A 25231-nucleotide genomic window follows, 5' to 3' on the forward strand; every position below is an offset into this window, starting at 1 on the left:
TCCATGAATGCATTTTATTCCGTTTGTGTGTGAGCACATTGTGGGTCCTCAGATCCTAAATAGTATATGGCACAGACCATGTGTTCATTAAATCTTAGTTGAGGGCTTCCCTGGTGGCGCAGTGGTTGAGAGTCCGCCTGCCAATGCAGGGAACGCGGGTTCGTGCCCCGGTCCGGGAAGATCCCACATGCCGCGGAGCGGCTGGGCCCGTGAGCCATGGCCGCTGAGCCTGCGCGTCCGGAGCCTGTGCTCCGCAACGGGAGAGGCCACAGGAGTGAGAGGCCCGCGTACCGCAAAAAAAAAAAAAAAAAAAAAATCTTAGTTGAATCCACAACTGAGGAAACTGAGGCACTGAGAGATTAAATAACTTGCCTCATATTATAAAGATAGTAAATGACAGAATTCAGATTCAAATTGAGGGCTTTAAACTTCACACAGTCCTAATCAACTGAAACTCAACATTTTGGGTGAAAGACGTGTAATTCCTTCTCTTTAGCTGTTGAAGGTCTATGAGGCCAGTAATAAGACTCCTTTATTCTCCTCCTAAACTCACAGAAAACATAGACATAGGAAGCAGACCTACGGTGATTAGAATCAGTTTTATTTCTGACCAAGCTGGATTGGAGAATGTGGCTTACACGGTCAGGCTTCCTAATACTTCACCCCAGGAATATTGGGGCCTGTAGATAGACACACATACTCGTAGTCACTGTTTCATATGTATGGAACCCCAGTAGTGTAGCCAGAAAGGGACACTTTCAGCTCTGTCTCTGGATGAAAAGCTTATGCTTGATATTGCATGCTTATCACAGGAAGCAAGAACACAGGACACAGCACTCCTGGGGCAGGTAGATCTTAACCCAACAAAGTGTTCAGTTCCTTCTCCGAATCTCACTTGCCACAGTTCTCTTTCAGGGGAGGCATGAATGAGTGGGGAATGGGGCTGGAAGTGTTATTTCAATACTGTTCTCAGGAAAATGTGAGGACTGGGGAATAAGGGTTCCCCCTAACACTAGATCAAACCTCCACAGGGCGGCAGTTCCTTTTGCCTCCCTAGGAAAATAGAATACCATTAAATTTGTTCCTCATTGTCCTGTGACAATCTCTGCAGACCCAGGGCTTATGTGAGTCTCAGAAGTGATTTTGATATGCAGACTCTAGACTCCTCAAAGACTTACTTACTTGTGGCTGCCATGAATCCTGTAACTGCTTGATAAACTTCAAGGAGAGGAGCTGTTAGATGCCATAAATTTGGGAAGCTGGAAAGCAGTGGCCACTTTCTGCTCAGTGAGTTTGCCTCACCTCCTAAGTAATTGCCACGCTGATTCGTGCCTGGGCCAGAGTGTGAAGAGGTGGTGGCAAGTGGGTTCTTGAATGGGAGATTTCCAGAAAGTCAAAAAATCAACAAGTAGATTGACTTTGGCAAATCCATAGAGAGGGACTGGACAGGAGAATAAAATTAGAAGTCTTGGGAGAAGAGATTACAAGCGGATCAGTAGAAAGCTGATTTTGATTTTCTGAGAACTCCAGAATTATTAAGGTTTTCTGAGGCATACAGTAGAGCAGTGGTTGAAGAAGCGATTTTCGGAGTTTAAAGGACGAATTTGAGGGAAATGGTGTTCTTTCACGAGGCATGATGTGGGCGGGAGCATTGAGTGCCGTGATCCAGCTAACAATTAACAGGGATATGATCTTGGTCCCTGATGTGAAGCAAGAGATGTCACATTTCAGCAGATTCAATGAAGACAGAGATGAGGGCTCTTGACTCTTGGAACAGGTAATAATACATCATTATGAGAATAACGGACGAGGAATGTAAACAAAACTATTTTAACCACATTTAGCTCCAGTGGTCTAATAAGCTGATGAAGTGTATATTTAGAAAGAGCTTGAAAGAGTCTTACAACTGAACTTCCATTCTAACTGACCTAGTCGTATTTGAAAGTAATGCAGAAAAATATAAATAAATAAAAACAAGACAGAAAACGTGTAGCATATTAGACTGTAATGTATTTTCTTCCAATCATGCTCTGGTAGTGCTGTGCCTAACATAGTCCTGATTATTTGAAGGTTCTTGTGCCCTGGGGGGAATCTTTGGCAATGAGAGTATCAGGAATCCTACACATTTAAATGAGCTATCCTGCAGGAAGTGCTAAAGTGAATGCTTTGTGCACATAAAAATTCTTCTCTTGTTTTCTTTGATTTAATAATGAGAAATTTGAGAATCCATTTAAGAAAAGTTATTTGCAGTTAAAAGGTCTACTGGGGGGAAAATGGAGCATCGCCTGACCCCAAAGGATATATTATCTTCACTGAGCTTGCAGAGAGAGGGACAACCGCTGTTTAAGGCACCATTTAGAAAAACAATCTGTTGGAGTATTTTTAAAGCATGATGGATGTTTAATTCTAAAAAATATTGTTCAGCACATCGAAATGCTAGGACTCTATTGATTACTACACATTCCCCCATGTTTATACTGTAAGAAGCGAACAATTGCATTTATAAGGACTATTCAGGTTAACAGAATCCTGGCAAAAAACAAAATAAGAAATTGGGATTGAAGCATTTAATATAAATTCCCAGCACTGATATGACTCACCAGGCAAACGAGAAAGTGAAGTGTCGGTGTGGGTGGAGGGTGCCTTGCAAGGGAGTAGACTGGGATATTTTTATCAGAATGTGCATATTAGGAGTCTAGTCAGTTCGTGGCTGCCTGCACGGTGTGTATAAAATGAGTTAGTGTGTATAATTATATCCAGGCCTCATCCCAAAGAATTTTGGAATCTGAGGTACAGGTGGTGCCAAGTCTGACATACATGGGGCAAGACTAGATGACAGATTCATATCTGAAATAAGATAATGTGCACAAGAGTATACACTGGTGCCATGAGTGAGGGAAGTTAAAGGATTACCGTGCTTCACCAAGGTGGGACCAAGTGTCTTCATTCTTGAGGCCATAACTGAATTCAAGAGAAACCACTGAGAGCAGCTGCGGTTCCACCGGTTGGTTGCTTTGCATTATTCCAAACAAGGAGTTGGAATGATTTTTAAAAAGTCACCTAGTTTATTTGAAAATGCTGAATTTACCAAATGGTTTGGGTATTGTGTTAATCGAAGGTCCAGAAGAGAGTTCAAGCATTAGAGAAACTTAGGAGTAATTCCCAGGAAGAATTGAGAATCAGGATATGATGAGATGAAATAAAAGAACACATTAAAATTCACACGTTCCCTCTGTTTTTCTTTCCTTTTTCTATAGAAATTATGAACCAGTATCTTTGAAAATTTTTCTTAATTAGGATTAGACTCTGGAATAACAAAGCTCTTGACAATTACTTTCTGCTTGCCAATCTAGGAAGCTTAAATCCTTTCCTACACATAACAGAATTTAGGATTATGCAGAACTGTGTAGTGAAACAAGAATTTACTTGCAACATGTCATGGTGGTTAATATTCCAAGTTTTAGCTGGACGTGAGTTTCTATCCGGGCTCTGTCACTTAACTGTTTTTTAACCTTGGACAAGTAACACATTTTTTTCCAAATGTCAGCTTCTGCATTTGGCGTAATACCTAGCTCACAGTGTTTTATGAGAGAAGATAAGATAATATATGCAAAACACATAGCAAAGTCCTGGCATGTAGTATACACGTGGTAAAAGCGGTTTTTATTCATTCTTTCCTAAATGTATTTATTTTTTAATAAGCATTCATTGAATGCCAAGTATGTGTCAACAATAGTTCTAATCCGTTGGAATATTATAAGTGTACAAAACAGATTCTTGCCCCTAAGTTTACATCTTTGTGAACAGAGCAAAAATAAATACACATAGTGAAGTACATTATGTAGTATGACGGTAAGTGATGAATGCTATGGAGAAAATAAAAATAAATAAATAAAAGTAGAGCAGGGAAGTGAGTATTGGGAAAACTGAAGGCAAGATGAGATGTTGACATTTCTATGAGGATTTAAAGAAGGAGTCACATATATGGATGGCTGGGAAAATAGCATTCTAGGATGGGGAGGGATGCAGTTAGTTCAACGGCTTTAAGGTGGGAGTATGTCTAGAAAAAGGAGGCCAAGTTGATAGAGAGAGATGAAGTGAGATATATAATAGAGAGGATGGCTTACATCACTTAAGGCGTTGTTGGCCATTATAGGAGCTTTAGTTTTACTCTGAGTGAAATGGGGAGTTTTTTCAGAATTCCAAGTGGTGGTATGGCATGATTCCGTTTTCTCATGTTTTATAAGACCCACTCTCAGTGATATAATGAAAACAGACTGTATGAGGGCAGAGGTGGAAGCTGGGAGACCACTGTTATCCAGGTGAGAGATGGTGGTGGCTTAGACCAAGGTGCTAGCAGCAAAGATCTTGACAGGTAGCAGGATTTTGGATATATTATAGAACCAACAGTTTTCCGTATGGATTGGATGTGGGTGTGAAAGAGAAAAGACAAAGATAATTACAAGGTTTTAGCCTAAGCACCAGCAAGCATTGTAATAAATGTAATGAGTATTATTATTTTACAATTTGTGGCTTTTTGTTGTATGCACTTAAAAAAGAACAGTGAACTCCCTTATGCTTCCTTGTAACCTCCACAGCACTGTGAAAACGATATGCGCCCAGCTGGTGCTGAATAAGTGATTGTTGAACCTTTGAGGGCTATGGGGACAACGCTACTGGTCAAAGAAAATAGTAAGGCATGAAAAGATAATATGACCTTTCAGAGAGAAACTTCTTTTACTTTACAGCTTGATCTAGGTCTGGCTCTGCCTATGCATTCCCCATTCAATTGTCTGATCCAGGCACTCTGCTCCAGCCATTCTCCAAAATCAGTACGGATGCCCACAGCCTTCTTGACTGCAGAAAATTGTCTCCCTTGTTGGGGAGCCTTAGTAGTGATCTGGCTTCATTGTTCTCTGGCCACACAGAGACAAGTACTGTACGGTCAATGGAAATGGACAATGGATGAAATTACCTGACTAAATAAGTCTAAAAAGTCTGTCTAGAATTTTTCTTACATGGGCAAAAGGCAGTCTCAGTTCTTCTCTTTCTGTGGTGATATATTCTTAAGGAACTAAAGAGAGCGGCCACAATATTTTCTGGAAATGATGTATTTCATTTCTGTATTAGGTTTATATTCTTGTGAACATTTACAGATGGGATTCATAAAAACATCCACACTGAGAAAAGAAGCAAACATTATTATTTCTGGGAGGACCAAAGGAAAAATCAATTACGTAGCTTACTTACTATTTCTGTTTTTTCATCATAATCGGTGAGTCACAAATAAAAGCAAACTACCGAGACCCAACAGTTCAGACACATAGTGTCACCTCCCTACAAACAGGAGAGCTGGGGGTGAGACGTATTGGGCACAAGTGAAATACCTTGATTTAGCTATAACTGTCCCTGTGACTATAAACTGGATGTGTTTTTCTTGCATGAGGTATAAAGGCTCATTTATCAACGTTTCTCTGCCCTTATAGCAAAAGGCTGAGAGTTCTACGTTCTGAGCTCAGTGAAGACAAACATGGGGTGAATCTCTTTGATCTATTAGCTGGGGTTGTACAACAGCTGCCTTTTAAAACTGCCTGGAGAGCTGAAACAGCAGTTTAAAAGACTACCAGGAATGGCAGGAACAAGTAAGGGTGGACAAAGTGGGAATCATTTTCTGGTAAAACCCCAAATGTATCAACCTACAAGTTTATATAACAAATACTGTTATAGGACGTGGTGCTGGAAACTGACTTTAGGACAGTGGGGAAAAATCAAATGCTTATAACACTGTATTAGAGCAGAGAAGGAAAAAGGATAAAATTTAAATGCAAATCAAAAAAGGAATGAAGCAACGTGATTATTTGCATTGAAATATTTTATGGAAGATATACAATCAGAGCTGAGAAATTAAAAGTATACTATAGATTAATAAAGAGTAAATTTAACACCATTATAAAGCAATTATGCTATAATAAAGGTGTTAAAAAAAGAGTAAATTTAATTTTTTATTTCAAATACGGTCTGTAATCACTATCCTTGAAAGGACAGTTTTTTCATGCATGAGTCTTTAATGTTATTACATATATATATATATATATATATATCTTTTCAAATATTCTGACTAAAAATTTTGACTGTAAACATTTTTTTCCTCATATCTCTACTTCTTATATAGTAGTAAATGTCTAAAATAAAAATATTTTAATGTTCTGAAAAATATATAGACATAATTAGGATTCAGGGACAGATCTAGAACAAAGTAAAATAATGTTATGAATCACAAAGGAGACTGAGTTTGGGAACTTGCATTAAACTGAGTTTTCTGACCAGATCTAGGTGTAGCATCCAAAACAATTTTAAAAGACCACCAAAGAATTCTACTATCACTTTAATTTCACAGTTATCTTTTTTTTTCAACCTTTATTTATCTCCTGCATCTAGTGCATCTTTTCTAAGTTCCTTCTGCTGTGTTTCTGCCCTCACTTTGAGGTCCAAACCCTATGCTGTAATCGACTTTCTTAAGATTTCTCCCTAATTAGAAGTCTAGGTCTCCTAAAATTGCATCAAAGGGGCCTATCAGGGGCGTCCCTGGTGGCGCAGTGGTTGAGAGTCCGCCTGCCGATGCAGGGGACACGGGTTCGTGCCCCGGTCCAGGGGGATCCCACGTGCCGCGGAGCGGCTGGGCCCGTGAGCCATGGCTGCTGAGCCTGTGCGTCCCGAGCCTGTGCTCCGCAGCGGGAGAGGCCGCAACAGTGAGGGGCCCGCGTACCGCAAAAAAAAAAAAAAAAAAGGGGAGGAGCCTATCATAAGAATTAATAATCATTACTGTTAATGGCTAGCTAGCTCCTTCTCCCTTCCTCCCTCCCTCCCTCCCTCTCTCTCTTTCTTTCCTTCTTTCTTTCAACTATGAGACCATGTAATCAAATGAGTCGAAGGGAAAGGTTCTGAGAGCAAACTAAGACAACTTTTAAAATTTTAAAATATTTAAAAAGAAGCATGCATTAAAGGATGGCTTGAGAAGCCTTCTCTGACACCCCAGTTTTGGTTCAGAGTCACTCCTCTTCTTACCATCAGCCACCTCCTACCTCCTGGCATCACCGCTTAGCATGATTGATTATTTTTACCATTTACACATGCTTTGTAGACAGTCATCTATTTACTTGTTTCTTTCCCCTCAAAGACCATGATGGCTACATACTATGTTCTTTATTTGTCTTTTATCTAAGTGTATGATGTAGTGTAACAATCAGTCCCTCAATTATCATTTTTTTGAAGGAAGAAAAACAAGAGGAAAGAAAGGAGGAAAGAAAGAAAATTTATTTATCCATTTATCAGTATCTTTCTACATGTAGCCCTCTTCAGAAGTTCCAGATTTAAGATAGACTGATATAAGGCTTTTGATTTTTTTTTGTTTTGTTTTTTGTTTTTGTTTTTGTTTTTGTTTTTGTTTTTTGCGGTACGTGGGCCTCTCACTGTTGTGGCCTCTCCCGTTGCGGAGCACAGGCTCCGGACGCGCAGGCTCAGCAGCCATGACTCATGGGCCCAGCCGCTCCGCGGCACGTGGGATCCTCCTGGACCGGGGCACGAACCCGTGTCCCCTGCATCGGCAGGCGGACTCTCAACCACTGCGCCACCAGGGAAGCCCAAGTCTTTTGATTTAAATATGGGACAGTTCAACACCAAAATTTATATATTGGTATGTGTATACACATACACACAAATATATACATATAAATCACATATTATTATATATATGTATACACACACAACAATATATAATACATATATAAACAAACCATATACACACATACATATATATATATTTAGGTATATCTAATACATACCAATATGTAACATATACATATTACATCAGGTATATGATGGAATGAAAAGTTGAAATGACATCATGTTTTATAAAACCAGCACCAACTATTTAACTGGACTGTAGATTACTTTATTATTATTTCTACATTATTTTATCTCCTCAAATATATAACTTTAGACTGGTGCATGGCAAGTGTGTAATAAATATATATATGATGTGACTATACTGGCACTAAAGATACCAAATAATCTTAAACTAAATGAAAAATTCTTCCAATGGTTGTGTTTTTGAATGACATTTTATTATTGAAATAGTTATTAGCATGGGATTTTTAAGTAACAAAAAATGTTTCAGTACAGCTCTCTAAGTAGCTGTTGAATTTGGATGAGATAAAATGAATATAATTATGCACAGTTCACAGGGTGATCATGAAATTATATATAAAAATTTAACCCAGTCCATGCATATAGTAAATGCTTAATAGGTAATAAGTTCCTTTTACTATCACACAATGGGAATTCAACAGATAAGACAAGTATTTAAGGGTTGCTACATAAAGTTTCTAAAAGTTCCTAATTACATGTTAGGTGTAAAATAATCATAACATTTTCCAATATACACACTGTCAGGAAACAGCATCCAGTGGTGGGTGATAAAGTTAATTACTTTAGGAGATTTCTTTTTTCCTTTTATACTAATTTGGGCCAAATTTATTTTTAAGAAGAAATTGATACTATCATCAAATTAGAATATCAGTTAGCTCCATTTTGTAAGTACAGAATTTCTTTTTGAAGCTGATCCAAGAGATTCAGGGAAAGATAGCAAAGGTTTGTAATATTGCCAACAAGGCTCTTCATGCATTTACCTTTAGGATGTTGTAGATGAAAAATGTTGGATTGTTGAATATGAGAACTGAACTCTATTAGAAATAAAGGCAAATGATCTTATGCTTTTAGCGTCTGAATCTAAAACCATGCCTTAAATTTTTTCCCTATATGTTTAATGTAATTCAGCAATTTACCATCATAATACTTTTTCTACATGTAATTTATTGCAGGTTATCCATAGGTGTAAAGATAATACTTTATCTCATATTTGAGTGTGACAGGATTGGTAGGGCCTTATCCTTGACCATAATCTTCTGTGATAATCTATGTCGTTCCATATTATGCACATAGGACAAAGTCCTGGGCACTGTTGAGTGGTGAGTAGAGTGGGGAAACACACAACCATTTAACAACTCCTCATGCATTAGAAGTTACAATATGATTTGATTATTTCATTTGAAGAAGTAAACATTTCTGGAACCAACAGAAAGACTAATTAAATACTCAGGGATGGCAAGGACAACTTCAAAGAGGAAGTGTTATTTGAACTTATTTTTTAAGAACAAGGATTAAATGAGAGGGCATTTTATGTAGAGGAAAGAGAAAGCACCGCCCCCCCCCCACCTGAAAAAGAATGAAGGAGAATAACATGGAGTTGGGTATGGCTAAGGTATACAGTGTGGGACAGTGCTGGATCAGGATGGAAAGGAGACAAAGATCATGAAGGGTCTGATGTGCTATGCTGTGATCTTTGAACTTGATCTTTAGGCAAAGGAGAGTCATTGAGAAAAATTTGATCAGAGAAGAGACATCACATGATTTATTATTAGCAGTGTCATGGAGGGTATATAGGAGTTGGTGAGACTAGAAACAGGAAAACTAAAAGAGGCCATTCCAGAGGTCATTGCCAGTGAGGATTGAGAGAGAAGGGAAAGTCAAGAATGATGTAGGAAATATAATCAACAGAACCCAGTCAACAATTAAAATGCTGGATATGAGTAAGAAGTTCAGCCTGAGACTAAAAGTTTGACAACTGACAAAATGATGGTGGCTTTTACCAAGACTAGAAATAGAGGAGGCAGAAATTTGAATATTTGAACCCATGGCCTATATGAGCTTTTGAAATTTAGTGTTTTCAATGTCTATGCTTCTATTACATTTAAATGCTTTCCTTTTACAAAATAGAAAAGAAAGAACTGAAAAATTATTTTGCAAAGTAAACGGAAATATTGCTGTCCACAGCAGTATTTTGTGAGGATGGTGAAAAGGTCATAAAAGAAAGAGTCAATTAGCAAGCTTTAACTTATGCACCTTTTTTATAAGAAAGAAAATTAATACAGTGGAATTTTTTCAATCCTTTGTATTAGTAATATATATGCACACACACACATATATATGTGAATTGTAGTTCTTAGCGCATTAAGAATGCTCAATTTATGTTGATTTATAAAATAATTCACTATTTTAAAAAGATAAAAGCTTATCATTATATATATTGGACATAAGAATCATTTTTTATTAATATGTATTTGGGGAGCAAAATGTAAATTTATATCAGCATAGTTTTTATTTTTAAATTCTCATAACTTAGTTGTTAAGCTGGTTTCTATCAGTACTTAGACAACAGCATAGGATTTCAGGTTGGTGATTAATAAGCTCCAAGTTTCTAACTAACCCAGGGATACTAGATATGTAATAGCCTGTGCTCAAACTAAACTTTGAACTCTTAGTGTTCTAGGGTATCCCATGTGCTCTGGATTCCATCTTTAACAACTTGAAATGGGATGGGGTCACTAGAATCTCCTCAAAAGAGAATCTAACCTGTGATAGTAAAAGTGAGATCTTTGAGAACATCTTCATTCTTTCCCCTGTCAGAGTCCCACACTGAGCATGTAGCAAAGTCTTGATGAAACATTACCTTGAGGAACATAAATTGCTTCTGGCACCACTAACAGCTTCCCTTTGAAAACATTCTCTCCCTTGTCGGTCAGGCAGGGGACGTCTCTGGACAATACTTAATAAACTCTTAGCAGCTATTTGTTAATTGAACCAAACGGTCCCACTAAATCCATGGGAATCAATGTGCATTCAGTCTCCTCTTCCCTTTCCTAGTTGATTTCCTTTACTAGTGCTTTGGGGAGAGAGGTGTGTCTTCAGCTTCCTCACCAGAGCAAGCTGAATCATTAAGTACTGAAGAAAGACATTTCAAAGAAAGAGAAGGCACTACAAATCTTCTACCTGGTGATGGTTCTAAGGGCCAGAACAGTCCCAAACCTTATTGGGGGATAGATAGACCCTCCAGTGATTTCAAAGTCACATTCATTTGTAACCCATAATCAGTGACTGTCATGATGGGGTATGTTTAGTTTATCCTTTGAGGACTTTGTGTCCTGTCCATAAACATATAGCCATCGTGATTCTTGTTTCGGATCCCCAAATGTGCTATACTTTTTAAATCAATGCATTTTCATTAGTAGGAAAAATATCAAAGTAAATAAACAAAACTACAAGAACAAACAATATACAAAGATTCAAAAATTTAAAAGCACCAGGAGTCACACTGAGAGGAAATTTCATGTATTCAATATATGTTTATATTTCATGTTTCCAAATCATTGCAAAGAGTCAAAGTCCAAAACTTAGAACTATCATGAAAAATGATTGTAAGAAAACACAATTCATATTGGTTTTATTATTGGTCTTAACTCTTCCTGATTTTATAGGCACTATATTTATCAAATACGTGTTAAGTGTCTACTGGGAGGAAGATATTGGATAAGCAGCAGCAATTCTTTTGTGGTGGAATGGTGACAAATTATATGATCAGATTCCAGGTTTTCAACTTTTAATAGGGAACACTAAGCGCCATATACACAAAAGTCGGTTAAGTATTTGTTGACTTTACTGAACTTGACTAATGACAAATGGCACATGTAGCTGTTAACAGAAATCATCCCAGGAAGCAAAATGTCTTTGTTGCTGCTGAGAGAGTAAAGCAAAACAGCAATGGCTAACTTGTCTTAAAATATGTGCACGACATCCTATTTATGACATATGGTGAGCAAAATTATTAGCATCCTCATCTTCTTGAAGGGATGTCATTTACAGTTTGATTTTACTCTCCATCTTATGAGTGTGTGTCCTTATTAGTATTAGTGTTATATCTAAATTACAGGGGTGAAGACGATATACCTTATTGCTTGGATGGTTAGCTGCAATTAATTAATGTCTTTTAATACAATTAATATCTTTCCTGACTCCTTAATTATTATCTTTTTTTTCTTCTTAGAGTATGTGAATGATGTTTGTAGTTGGCTTTGGCTTCTCACAGAAGCAGACTCTAAGATACACAATCATCTGGGAAGGGATATCAGGCGGCACTAGCTGAGGGAGGTCAAAGTGATACAGGGAAGGGAGGACAGCCAAAGCAGGGTACCATGGTGAGCAGGTTACTGCTGAGGACAGTTGTAGTTTCCTCCCTGAAGTCATCTGGGAAATGGTGTAGAGCATGCCTTAGAGTTGTCTCCACTGAGAGGGAGAGAAAGCTGAGTTCCTCCAACTCTCATCCATTGTTGGTTGATGGCTGTTCCCAGGAACACAAACGTTTCTGCAATTACACTCTGCCCTGCACAGCCAGGAAAAGCCCTCAGGCAGAGAATCACAGGAGCTTGCAGCAGAACATCCCAGCATGTAGAGCAGCTGTCCCCAACCTTTTTGGCACCAGGGACCGGTTTCATGGAAGACAGTTTTTCCATGGACTGGTGAGGGGTTGGTTCAGGAGGTAATGCGAGCAATGGGGAGCAATGGGGAGCGGCAGATGAAGCTTCGCTCGCTCACCCGCCGTTCAACTCCTGCTGTGCAGCCCGGTTCCTAACAGGCTGCAGACCGGTACTGGTCCACGGCCCGGGGGTTGGGGACCCCTGATGTAGAGGAATCATGATTTTCAAGGGGCTATGGACAAAGAACTGGCAGCAGATGCTACATTGGTCTTCTATGGATGTATACTATTGTAAATGTTATTAATATAATTATACTACCAAATGTTTTACTTGGAATCATCATCTATTATAATAAAAATAATGCACAGATATTTTGCACGTAACTCAGAATTTCTCTCCTCTCCAGGAACTTTCCTGCCACTAGACCTAAAAACCTACTTCCATTTATTTCAACATTCTGTCTTCTCGCCCAGATATAATTAAGGATATTCCCTCCTCCTTCTTCCCTCCATGTATATAATGTCAATCTCTTTTAATGAATGCACTACCTGCTTACTCAGGAATATTCTTCTTTCACTGATCTTGTCTCCTGAATATTCAGCGGCTCCCTTAGTCCCTTCCATCTGCATTGCCAGATCCTTAACTATCTTCCACCTTAAACAAGCAAACAAAAACTGTCTCTTTTCCCTCACCTTCCCTTGTTGCTGGAGTCCTGTTTCCCTTCACAGTCGAACTTCTCAAAGGTTGTTTAAAATCACTCTAGGCTCTTCCTCTTCTCTCACTTCCCTCACTTCAAGCTGGCCTCTGCACACATTACTTTACTAGTGGCTCCCAGGTCTCTAGATTCAGTAAATATTCCAGACTTCAGATTACTGGATCTCTCAGCAGCAGTGACTGTACGCAACTCACTTCTTCGCAGTGGTGTAAGCTGCCTTTGTAACACTATAATCTCTAGCTTTAGGGACACTTTATTTTCCTCTACTTTTTCTGAACATGCATAGCAGGAGAATATTCCTTGAAATGCATACATTCTTTAACTGTGTTTATGACGTCCTTAAACTTTGAAATTATTTTCTTTAAGGTAACTTTGCCTATCTCTGTTCTGTCTTGAGGTGTTGCTCTTACTGTTTAGAGCTTTGAGGGTAATTTTATTTTTCTCCCTTTAGATTCTTAGTTGGCACCTCATGGCAGCCACTAGGATGATCACATTCTCCTTTACTCTTTACTTGCCATTTGGTGTGTAAGTGGATATACTTCATGTCCTTAGCATGAATATATTCATGTATTTTTATCAACTCTCTTTTCTAACTTTACAACTCCAGATTAAGGAGAATAAATTCCATTTGCCTCTATTTGGGTGAAGACTACCATAGCATTTTAATTTCTCTCTCTTGGAACATTTTAAACCAATATCTATAGTGACTAAAGTTTTATTCAATTGTTTATTGAATAAATGTGAGAGCACGATTGATTTTGTATGAGTAAGAGGAAAAAAACATATATAATCCAGGACCAGCTACATAATTTGTGAGGCCCAGTCCAGGATGAAAATGCACGTCCCTTTATGCAAAACATAATGAAGAATTTCAAGGAAGCAAAAACAGAACATTAGACCAAGCATGGGACTTTTCTGAGCACAGGGACCTATGTGACTGCACAAATTGTATAGCTATGAAGTAGACCCTGTGCAAGTGTTTGGGGGCAGGTGGCAGCTGAGAATTAACTTTAGAAATGAGTTTCAAATGAGTTTTACAACAAAATTTCACAAATACCATTTTTTTGGAATAAAATAGTATATAAAATAACAATGTTGAAGGAATATATTTGTTTGGAACACCGTAAGTGTGCTTTTGGCACAGAGTATTGTGGTAAATAGAAATATGTAGTTGATAAGAAAATACTTTTAGTTGTAAATTTATTCTTGACTGTGGTACAGGGCTTTGTTTACCCTGAGGGCTCAGGACCCAGAGTGCTTAGTTCCTAAAACCTGGCTCTATCCACCCAACAGAGTGTGGGTCACGGGGCACACTTCCTTAACTTCCCGTACATCAGTGTACAGATATATTGGGATGATAACAGAGAATCTATCTCATAGATTTCTCATGTAGATTATTACATTTCAAGTCCTTTTAAGAGTAAGCATTCAGTCTACTCTGTTATTTCAAAATCCTTTTACTTTTTATTTTTGCTTTAGTGGATACAATATTCCAGACTCAGTTTACTGTCTCTTTCATGGTTGTGAATTAATGTTCAGTATAATATTAAAATATTTCATGATATTGTTTGTGTAGAATTACACATTTGACACTTAGCAGTTAAGGCATTAAGTTCATGATGGTAGAAATTAATGATGTACTTTTTTCTTATAAGAACACTGAAAGGGTTTTAGTTTTAAATTTTTCCTTTGAGCTTTCCCCCCATTGCCATTTGGCTTATTTAAAATCAAAGATCTAAATCACCTGGTTAATAAAGCAATCCAGTTAATTGTGCTACACTTTATAAGTTACATAAATTTCAAATCTAATTCAATTTAATCTTTGTGGTTTAGGCATTCTTAGATACATGTAAAGGCAAGTTTGTTTGGAAGTAATCCTTGTGATTAATGAATGTTATTTGCTTTTATGTTACTGAATGATAAAGCTTTTTATAAAATATGAATTATGTTTATTTATAATGATTAACAATGTGTTTGTGCTTTATTGAGAAGATACACTAATTTACAAACTAAATCTCTACCAGCATGAAATATCATTTGAAATATTTGGTTTAATGGTCAATTACAGGACTGTATCAAACAGTAACCATACCAACTGTACTTTATTTTCCATACTGGTGGTACATTTAAGATAGTTTCTGAGAAACTATTCATTCTGAGCAGTGTGCTGAAAACAAAATGCTCTAGTCAGGTATAGTTTCCAAATAAGAATGCCATAATCCTTCTAAGCATTTAGCATTTAGGATTGTAAGATTGTTGAAAAGAAAGCAAAAACGAAATATTCCCAAATATCACAGAACTTTCTAACCATGCCATGTACTTGACCCCTTCTCTCTCCTGTGGTTCTCATTATATAATGTCTATATTCAATCTCTTTTTCTTACACCAGACAGTATTACTGAAGTCTTCACTAACATCTATGTGACCAGTTTTGGCCCCGTCTCAGATACAGATATGGTGAGTTTTTCATTAAACAGTATTTTTACTTCATATAATGGGAAGTTTGGGGGGTAATTTAGAATAAACACGTATTTTTAGTGTTATAGATTGTGGATCTGTCTCATCCCTATTTAGTCTGCCCAAATACATGGAGAGTTAAGGCTGTTAATCTGCTTATATCTGTGTGCACCATTCTAACTTGACTGTTCAGATTAACCCTTCATATTTTATATTATCTTCAAAATTTTCTACCCAGCTGCAGTGTGGCAAACAATTGTTTAAATAAAAATAATGATATTACTGAGAACCCGGTACGCGGGCCTCTCACCGTTGTGGCCTCTCCTGTTGCGGAGCACAGGCTCCGGACGCGCAGGTTCAGTGGCCATGGCTCACGGGCCCAGCCGCTCCGCGGCATGTGGGATCTTCCAGGACCAGGGACACGAATCCGTGTCCCCTGCATCGGCAGGCGGACTCTCAACCACTGCGCCACCAGGGAAGCCCAAAGCACTTTGTACAATTAAGGTCCCTACTTGACTTCCATATGTCTGGGGCAGTTTCATAGATAACTGCTTCTTACAGGTTGTGGTTATGGTCGGTGTTACAAATGGAAACCTTCTATTAACATTGAGTAAGGTGGATTTCTTGTCATCCTAGCTACATAAATACACTACATACACTCATACATATAAATTAATCTAAAGAAAACTAGAATCTTAACATTCTTGAATTCTATGGAACTGGTCTTTATTTTTCTTTAAAATGAGATCAGTAGAAGAGGGAAATCAGTCTGTTGGGTTAGAAATCAGTGGACTAGATACATCATCGATAAATCCTTGGTTAAGCATAAGAATTTTAGTAATCCATCTTCCACTTCTACTGCTATCTACAGTGCTCTATTATAGAAGTTTTTTTGTAAAAATTATTTTTCATCCACCTTCCTTATGGTCAGGGAATGAGAATTAGAGGAGATGCCCTTGTCCCTGCTTTGCCTGGCCTTTCTCCATCATGTCATCTCTTCTCAATTTCTTCCCTTTATCTGATACCCCAAGGGGAAGGATAAGTGAGCAGGTTTTCCACCTGGATAAATACACAAAACTAAAGGTTTTCCTTTTTTGCAGATGCTTATTAACAATATTAGCCAATTATTTTTTATTGAAGTATAGTTGACTTATAATATTGTATTAGTTTCAAGTGTACAGCATAGTGATTCAGTTATTTTGTTTTCAGATTATTTTCCATTATAGGTTATTACAAGATATTGAATACTGTTCCCTGTACTATACAGTAAATCTTTATAGCTTATCTATTTTATGTATAGTAGTTTTTATCTGTTAATCCCATATTCCTAATTTACCTCTCCTCCCCTGCCCTCCCCCTCCCCACCTTTGGTGACCTTTAGTTTGTTTTCTATGTCTGTGAGTCTATATCTGTTTTGTATATAGATTCATTTGTATTATTTTTTAGATTCCATATGTAAGTAATATCATACATTATTTGTTTTTCTCTGTCTCAGTTACTTCACTAAGTATAAAATTCTCTAGGTCCATCCATGTTGCTGTAAATGGCAATATTTCATTCTTTTTCACAGCTGAGTAATATTCCACTGTATACTTATATACCACATCTTCTTAAGCCAATTTTCTATTGACAGGCACTTGAGTTGTTTCCATGTCTTGGTTATTCTAAATAATGCTACTATGAACACTGGTGTGCATGTGTCTTTTAAAATTAGAGTTTTTGTTTTTTTCCAGTTATACACCCAGGAATGGGATGGCTGTATCATTTGGCAACTCTATTTTTAGTTTTTTGAAGAACCTCCATGCTGTTTTCATTAGTGGCTGTACCAATTTACATTCCCATAATTATCCATTTTATTGGGACCTCCCTACCTTTCCATTAGGGAGCAGATATGCTGGTTTTATCACTAAAAAATCAGTTTTTCTTCCACCCAGAGCCATTTCTCTGACCTCATAGTTCTTTTTTACATTAACTTGGATGGCTGAAGATGTAAAGTGGAAGAGGGGTGATGACCCCCAATTTTGGGGAGGTGGTTGATACCAAACACTGCTGATCTTTGAAGTTCTTTCAAATTAGAATGTGACGATTTAAGTGCTTTTGTTCCCCAACCTCAGCCATTAGCTACAATTCTGCAACAACAGGAAAAATCCCACTTTTCAACGTAACTCTCCTCCTCCCTTGCAGTATCCTATATCATGACGTGAAATATTAATCCTCCTCTTTCCATAGGTTAATTTCAGTGTACACAAACTTGAAAAGATCACAGATACATATTTTTAGTAAGAGTGTGTATCCCAAACATTATTGGTTGGCAGTAAAAATAATATTTCTGTGAAGCTTGTCTTAATAAATGCTCTCTATCTTAGAGACCGTGAGAATGAGCACCTAACTTCTATGTGGAGTCAAGTGCAGAGAGTCAGAATTTTGTCAAGCACTACATTGAAAAATTAGCAGAATATTATATAAATTCTGGTTCTTATATGGTTAGCTATGGTGTTTTATCATCAGCCAAAACAGAAAGGCAAATGATATAGGACCCCAAAATATCAAAGTTTTCAATGTTTTAGATTTTGTGTAGTGAATATTAATACTAAGAGTTACTATGCTAAAGTTTTTTTGTTTGTTCATTTTGCAGAGTGAGTTCTTTCACCTGAAAAAATCAGAAGTAAACAAATCTTCATATATGCTTTTTCTAGACATGCAATTGTTTGTTATTTGAGGGTTTTAGACAAACAGTTATATTTTTGGCAAAATATATGAAGAGACTTTTTTCCACTGGTGATAATGGATTAAACTAATCCTCCTCTTCTTTGTTCTGACCATTCTTTGGGATCACTGAAAAATTTAGAAAGCTTGTAGCTTCAACTCAAAATGGATTAAAGACTTGAATGTAACACTTGAAACCATAAAACTCATAGAAGAAAATATAGGGAGTAAGCTCTTTGACATTGGTCTTGGCAACGATTTTTTAAAATTTGACACCAAAAGCAAAAATAAACCAGTAGGACTGACTATATCAAACTGAAAGCTTCTGCACAACAAAAAACCATCAATAAAATGAAAAGGCAATCTACAGAATGGGAAAAAAATATTTGCAAATTATTTATCTGATAAGGGGATAGCAACCAAAATATATAAAGAACTGGTACAACTCAATATTAAAAACAAAAACAAAAACCACAATCCAATTTAAATAAGGAATAAAAACTGAATAGACATTTCTTGAAAGAAAACATACAAATGACCAAGAGGTACATGAAAATATACTCAACATCAATAATCATAACAGAAAAGTAAATCAAAATCACAATGAGATCTCTCCTCACACCTGTTAGAATGGCTATCAACAAAAAGACAAGATATTCTGTATGATATCACTTATCCACTTATATGTGAAATCTAGAAAATAAAATAAACTAGTGAATATAACAAAAAAGAAACAGACTCAGAGACAGAGCCAACAAACTAGTGGTTACTGGTGGGGAGAGGGAAGGGAGGAGGGGCAAGATAGGGGTACAAGATTAAGAAGTACAAACTACTATGTGTAAAATAAATAAACTACAAGGATATATTGTAGAGCACATCACAGGGATTATAGCCAATATTTTATAATAACTATAAATGGAGTATACCTTTAAAACTGTGAATCAGTATGTTGTATACCTGAAACATATAATATTGTACATCAACTACACCTCAATAAAAATAGTTTTAAAAAAAGGCAAGAGATAAATGTTGTCAATGATGTGGAGAAAAGGGGACCTTTGTGCAGTTAGCAGCCATGTAAATTGGTGTAATCAGTATAGAAAACAGTATGGAGGTTTCTCAAAAAATAAAAAATAGAACTATCATATTATTCAGTAATCCACTTCTGGTATATATATTCAAAATGAAAATAGGATCCCCAAGAGAAATCTGCACTACTGGGTTTTTTTTTGTTTGTTTTTGGCTGTGCTGCACAGCTTGTGGGATCTTTAGTTCCCCCACACAAGAGACTGAACCTGGACCCCCGAAGTGAAAGCACCGAGTCCTAACCACTGGACCGCCAGGGAATTCCCTGCACTCCTTTTTTTATTCATCATTTTCCACAATGCCAAGATATGGAAATATGATGTGATATATATATATCACATGAGAAAGAGTGAAATCCCGGCATTTTTGACAACATGGATGGACCTCAAGGGTATTATGTTAAGTGAATAAACCAGACAAATATTGCATTGTATCACTGACATGTGGAATAAAAAAGTCATAAAGAGATGTTAGATAAGTGGTTGCCAGCTGCTGAAGGGTGGGGAAAATAGGGAAAGGTCGGTGAAAGGGTATAAACTTTCAGCTACAAGATGAATAAGGTCTAAGGATCTAATGTAAGGCATGGTGACTATAGTTGATAACCCTGTATTGTATAATTGAAATTCACTAAGAGAGTAGAACTTAAATGTTCTTGCTAAAAACAAACAAAATAATAAATAAATAGATATGAGGCGATATGTTAATTAACTAGACAAAGGGAATCCTTTCACTATGTATATCAAATCACCACTATGATTGTTTCAAATACCTTAAATTTTTTCGTCAATTATACTTCAATAAAGCTGAATTTTTTTTAAAAAAAAGGAAAATAAAAAGAAACTGTGATCGTTTAGTTAGTGTTTCCATGTAGGAATTTCTTCCAGGCATTTGATGGGAAATTTATATAATTTTACAAATCCTAAATTCTGGGAAAAATCAAATAAGAAAATGGGAAAAAGCATTATAATTCTCCTGCAAGAATTAAAGCTTAGCATAAGGAATCCACGGATGTCAAGTTGCAGCCCAGAGCAGGGAATGCTGATGTGTGAAGCTGAACACTCAAGGTTAAGGACAACAAGTCCCAGAACTGGGACAGGACCGTGTCTGAGTGAAGCAGTCATGATCAGGTAATAATGTGTCTGGCAGTTGTGTGTCCTGTCTGCTGCTGTCATTTTAAAATAAATTTGAAATAAATATTAATAAGCTATATGCAAAAATAAATATATAAAAATAAAAAGGTGGGAGCTCATGTTAGGCGTATAGTCGTTGGCAATAGAGCAAATTTAAACTCATCTGTGAACTGAATTCAGAATGTTGGTGTCTTCAGTGACTTTAGCCCAAGAATTTAAAGAAATTTTAACAGGCTCAAGTTAGGCTTTCTTATTTTGGGGGACACTACCAGACATTATATTAAATATGAAAATGCACTCATATTCCAAGCCATATAGGTTGAATTAACTTGAGCAGAATTGTGTTTGACAACATTTAAATATTAAAAAATCACTTATTTCTATTTTTTTAGTTTTCTTTATGTATTTTGGATTATGTGTGTGTATGTATGTGAGCACATGCACTTGTATACTGAGAAATTCCCTAAAATGAAATACATATTTAACATCTCTTAGGCTCTTGAGACGCTTGAAGGCCCTAGACGTTTTTTCCTAATACACATTTTCTTTGAATCACCTAGCCTAACATAGTCCTATATAATTGTCTTTGGTCATGTCAAATTTTCTACTTTGTTTCCATCTTTATGCACCTTGTTTACTCAGTCTTACCAATAGTTGGGTTGGGGGGAGTCTAATTAGTTGCAAGACCACTAACTGGGTTACTTACTCTATCATCAGAGTCCAGTTAGAGGAAAGGATCCATAACGGTAATCAGAACAGGGAAAATCTCATAGAATGAATTATAGATTAGTACAAGATGGTTAAATAAAAATGTAAAAGAAGACTCTAAGCAATATAGATTTAGCAGATGCAGAGGGCAGCATCTGCTTCTGGGGTGAAGCATCATGAACAAGGAAGGAACTCAGGACTTGTAAAGGAGTCCTTCCCCTAAGGCCAAGACTTAGAGCTCACTGGAGAGGACCTTGTGGTTAGAGGAGTATGCACCTCCTGCTGGTGAAGAAACATATGAGGGTACATGCTGAAGCTGGTCAGAGGAATAACCTGCCTGCTGGCTGACAGCTCACAGCTCGGCAGTCCTTTGAAGCTGTGTCAGAGAATGACAGTGCGCCTGAACCAGGAAGAGAACCAGAAAGAAAAGCCCTCTTCCCTTGCTATGACATGGCAGTATCCCTCCGGCACCTTCTAATGGCAAAGCCTAATATTGTGTGAACTGGTGAAGGAGCACTGTTTACAGAGCCCTTCTCCTGTGTCACAAAGAAGGGGAAAGGAGGGTGGACTTGGAGCTGAGAGGCAATTCACTAATAATAGGTGTACATAATAATGTGTGATATGAGGAGGATTTTGAGGGAGAGTCAAGAGGTAGTTTGACCATGCAACAGCTGCTGTTTGATACGTGTCCAAATCTAGAGGAGAAAATGAAAGCTGAGTAATTCATATCCACATGTAACACAGACACACACAAACACACACACTTACTCATATTATAAATATATCAGGGAAGACAGAGCTCAATTTAAAAACATGTATACATTTTGTGAAGAGAAATGACTTGGACCTCACGGTGCTCACATGGAGTGATTTCCAATCTTGATATTACTTTTGTTGGAAAGCAAAACAAATAATGAGGACGAGTTTGATATATGTTAGTATGGATGGCCAGGTCAAGAAATGAAACTTATATGTGCGACTCGAAAGAGAAAGAAATTTAGTATGACGCAGAGGTACAAGATACCCACATTATTATTACCTATACATAAAAGTGGATATGAAGATATCTAATTCATGTCTTACAGAAGAAATTCGTTAATGGGAAAACAGTAAAGAATAAATTTAATTTCACTTTTGGTAGCTTAGCTAATACCCTTATTTCTATGCAGTGTGCATACTCAGTAGCAAGACTTAAACTCCTAAGTCCTCCTGTGCAGGTCAGTGATGTAGATTTGCTATGACATTAGCCTGAGAGGAAAAAGCAGCCTAGCAAAAAGAATTAAGAAGCAAAAGAGCAAACACACACACACACACACACACACACACACACACACACACACACACACACACACACTGCTGTCTCAGAATCATTATCTAGTGTAATTGTCCAAAGAAAGTTGCAGATCTAAATTATAATTAAAGATTGTAATTACAGCCAAATTAAGTACAGGTTTTTTTAAATTTTTTTAAGCAATTAAGTACAGTTTTTTTTTAATTTCAAGATTTAAAAAAATTCATGAGTAAGAAGGTAAACTTGGGGATGTACTAGCAGCTAATTGACAAAGTTGGTAGTAGCTGACTGCACATTTAAGCAATTTATCGCTCTTCTGTGTGTATTTTTTACTTTTTTATTTGGTCTATATAGGGGGTCTTTTCCCATTCTAGTAAGAATTTTCACTGTGTGAGCATATTCTTCAGATATAAGTGGTATAGCCACCAACTATTGCACTGAAACCTAGACTAAGAACTCAGCCCAAATGGTTACCTCTTGCACTGCTAAGTGTGAGGGTTAGATCTTGAATGATGAACACTTTGAAGTCATCTCAAGATTTCTGATCTAGAGTTTACCATTAGGCTATTAAGAAACAGGCAGCCAGGTAAGTGGTGACCTTGGTTTATTGATCATATCAATCCCCTTAGTTAGTACTTGTCTATCTTATGAAAACACAGAGTGCATTAACTCTTAGAAACCCCAGAAGCTATTGGGATATTATGTAGTTCAGTAGTTAACATCATAGAAAGCTTTAGAGAATTATTAGATCTTGATATTTGGCCAAAAATTAACACTGGGTTTAAGCTGTCAACACTTATCAGAAGTTGCCATCTGTTAATGTTTCCTCACTTTCAAGTCAGAATGTAGAAGTTGATTACTGGGCAGTTATTGATATTTTGGAAGGATAGGAATTAGACTTAGCTAACATTCAACCAATATTTTTCAGCACCCTCCTAGAATTTTTAATAATGTTCCTCAAAATGAGAATCATAGACACTTGTGTTGGGATCAGTTGGAGTATTTATTTAAAAAGTGGTTTTCTAGGTTCCTTCTACGATCTGTGGAATCATAATTGCTTGTTGTGGGGCATGACAGTCTGCCTTTTAACAGGGTTGAGGTATTTGACTTTATGCTGAGGGCAGCCAAAAACCATCATAGGATGGGTGGAGGACTGGGGTAATACAGAAGGAATGTGAAGAGTCAGATTTTCTGCAATCCAATAATTTATATTAGAGGACAAGGAAAGGAAAAAATTGTTTGAAAGCTGATATATGCCAGCCAAGAAATGATTGTAGACTGGGTCAGGGTAGAGGGACTACTACCCTGAAAGAAAGAACTGAAAAGATTTAAGAGATGTGACAGAAATGATAAGCCTTTGTGATCTGTTGGAAGTAGAGGTTGAAGGAGATGTATAGGATGAAGGCTTGGGGGCATTGGGTGGATGGTGGTACCATTCACTGGGATATGGAACACAGGAAGAAAAGTTTTATTTGCTTTTGTTTTGGTGTCTAGGGGATGAGTATTTACATTTTGGATGTATTGAGTTGGGGTCTTTGTGAGAGATTTAATTGGAGATGTCTAGGTAGCAGGAATAGACCTGGAGCTCAAGAGAACTTAGAGTGCAGATGGCTTGGGAGCCATCTGATGGTAGTTGAAGGCATACATGAACTTGTGCAAGGAAAGAGATTAGGGTGAGATGGTAATCATACCCTGACAGAAGCTCTAGACTAGAAGAGGATAAAAAAGATTGCAGAGGAATCTGAGAAGGAGCAACCATGGATGTCTGTCCAAATGGGGGTGCATTCCCTTCTCTGACTAGACTGTGCTCTGATCCTTAAGAACAAACATCAGAGACCACTGCCTTTCCCTCATCAGATGCAACAATGTTCAGTAGTCAGGTGTCTGTATAATTTATGGCCCTCTGTCCAGGTAGGATTCTGTATCCTGAAGGAAGTATGATTCATTTAGTAATGGGATGAACCCATAGGTTTTGCCCACAGTGAAATCTCACCCAGGGAGTGGGGTAATAGTTCCATAAAAGAGTTCAGATAAAGGTAGTTGAACTAGTTTGACTTGATCCATTACCTTTCTGCAGGAGGGAGGCTTGTAGGAATTACATATATCTAGTCATAGCTCACTTGGCTGCCTCAGGGGAGGGCATTCCTTACCACTCCTCCATTCTTTTGTAAAAACTAAATTAAAAACAGCTAGGATTTCTGAACATGAAGTGATTTTTAAAATAAAAATTGCAGAAGTTGCAAGTTCTTTCCCCAGGTTACAAGGGTGGGACCGTCTTTTGGGGAAAACCATGCAGAACTTGTATGTCTTGAGGAGGAATAATAGAAACCAACCACCGGTGTTACTCCCATACATTCTCCAGGAGATACCATTACGTGTAGATTATTGTCAGACACAGGAGGTCTCAGGTCCCATGATGAGCATTTTCCCGAGAGTTAACTACAACACCAGGAGACTGTGGTTTTAGTGCCAACGCAGGAGAGCATTACAAAAGTAGGGAGAAAACAACGGTGTCATATATTATGGCAAAGCCAAGAAAAGGATTTAAATGTGTCATTAGATTAGAACAAGGAGATATTTGTTGATCGTGGTAAAAGCAACCAGATTGCAGTGGGCTGAGGCATGTGGGAGGTGAGGAAATGGAGAAAGAGTGGAGGCAACATTTTTAAGCAGCGTGGTCGGGGAGAGAAGGCAAAGCGGGGGGCAGTAGCTGCAAGGCATTATAACTATCAGACAGGCTTTTATTTTTAAAGATTGCGTTGAACTTCTC

General features: G+C 37.4%; 1 protein-coding gene across 3 annotated transcripts in view; it reads left to right on the forward strand.

Annotated features, from left to right (window-relative positions):
- The window catches only part of GABRA2 (gamma-aminobutyric acid type A receptor subunit alpha2), a 119315-nt gene that overhangs the window by 32791 nt on the left and 61293 nt on the right, over positions 1 to 25231 (forward strand). For all 3 annotated transcript variants that reach the window (XM_060147296.1, XM_060147299.1, XM_060147297.1), the window contains exon 3: positions 15473 to 15540. In XM_060147296.1, coding sequence (XP_060003279.1) covers positions 15473 to 15540 — 68 coding nt within the window. The remainder of the gene's footprint in view (positions 1 to 15472; positions 15541 to 25231) is intronic.

This window comes from Lagenorhynchus albirostris, chromosome 4 (assembly GCF_949774975.1).
Source record: "Lagenorhynchus albirostris chromosome 4, mLagAlb1.1, whole genome shotgun sequence".
NCBI lineage: Eukaryota > Metazoa > Chordata > Mammalia > Artiodactyla > Delphinidae > Lagenorhynchus > Lagenorhynchus albirostris.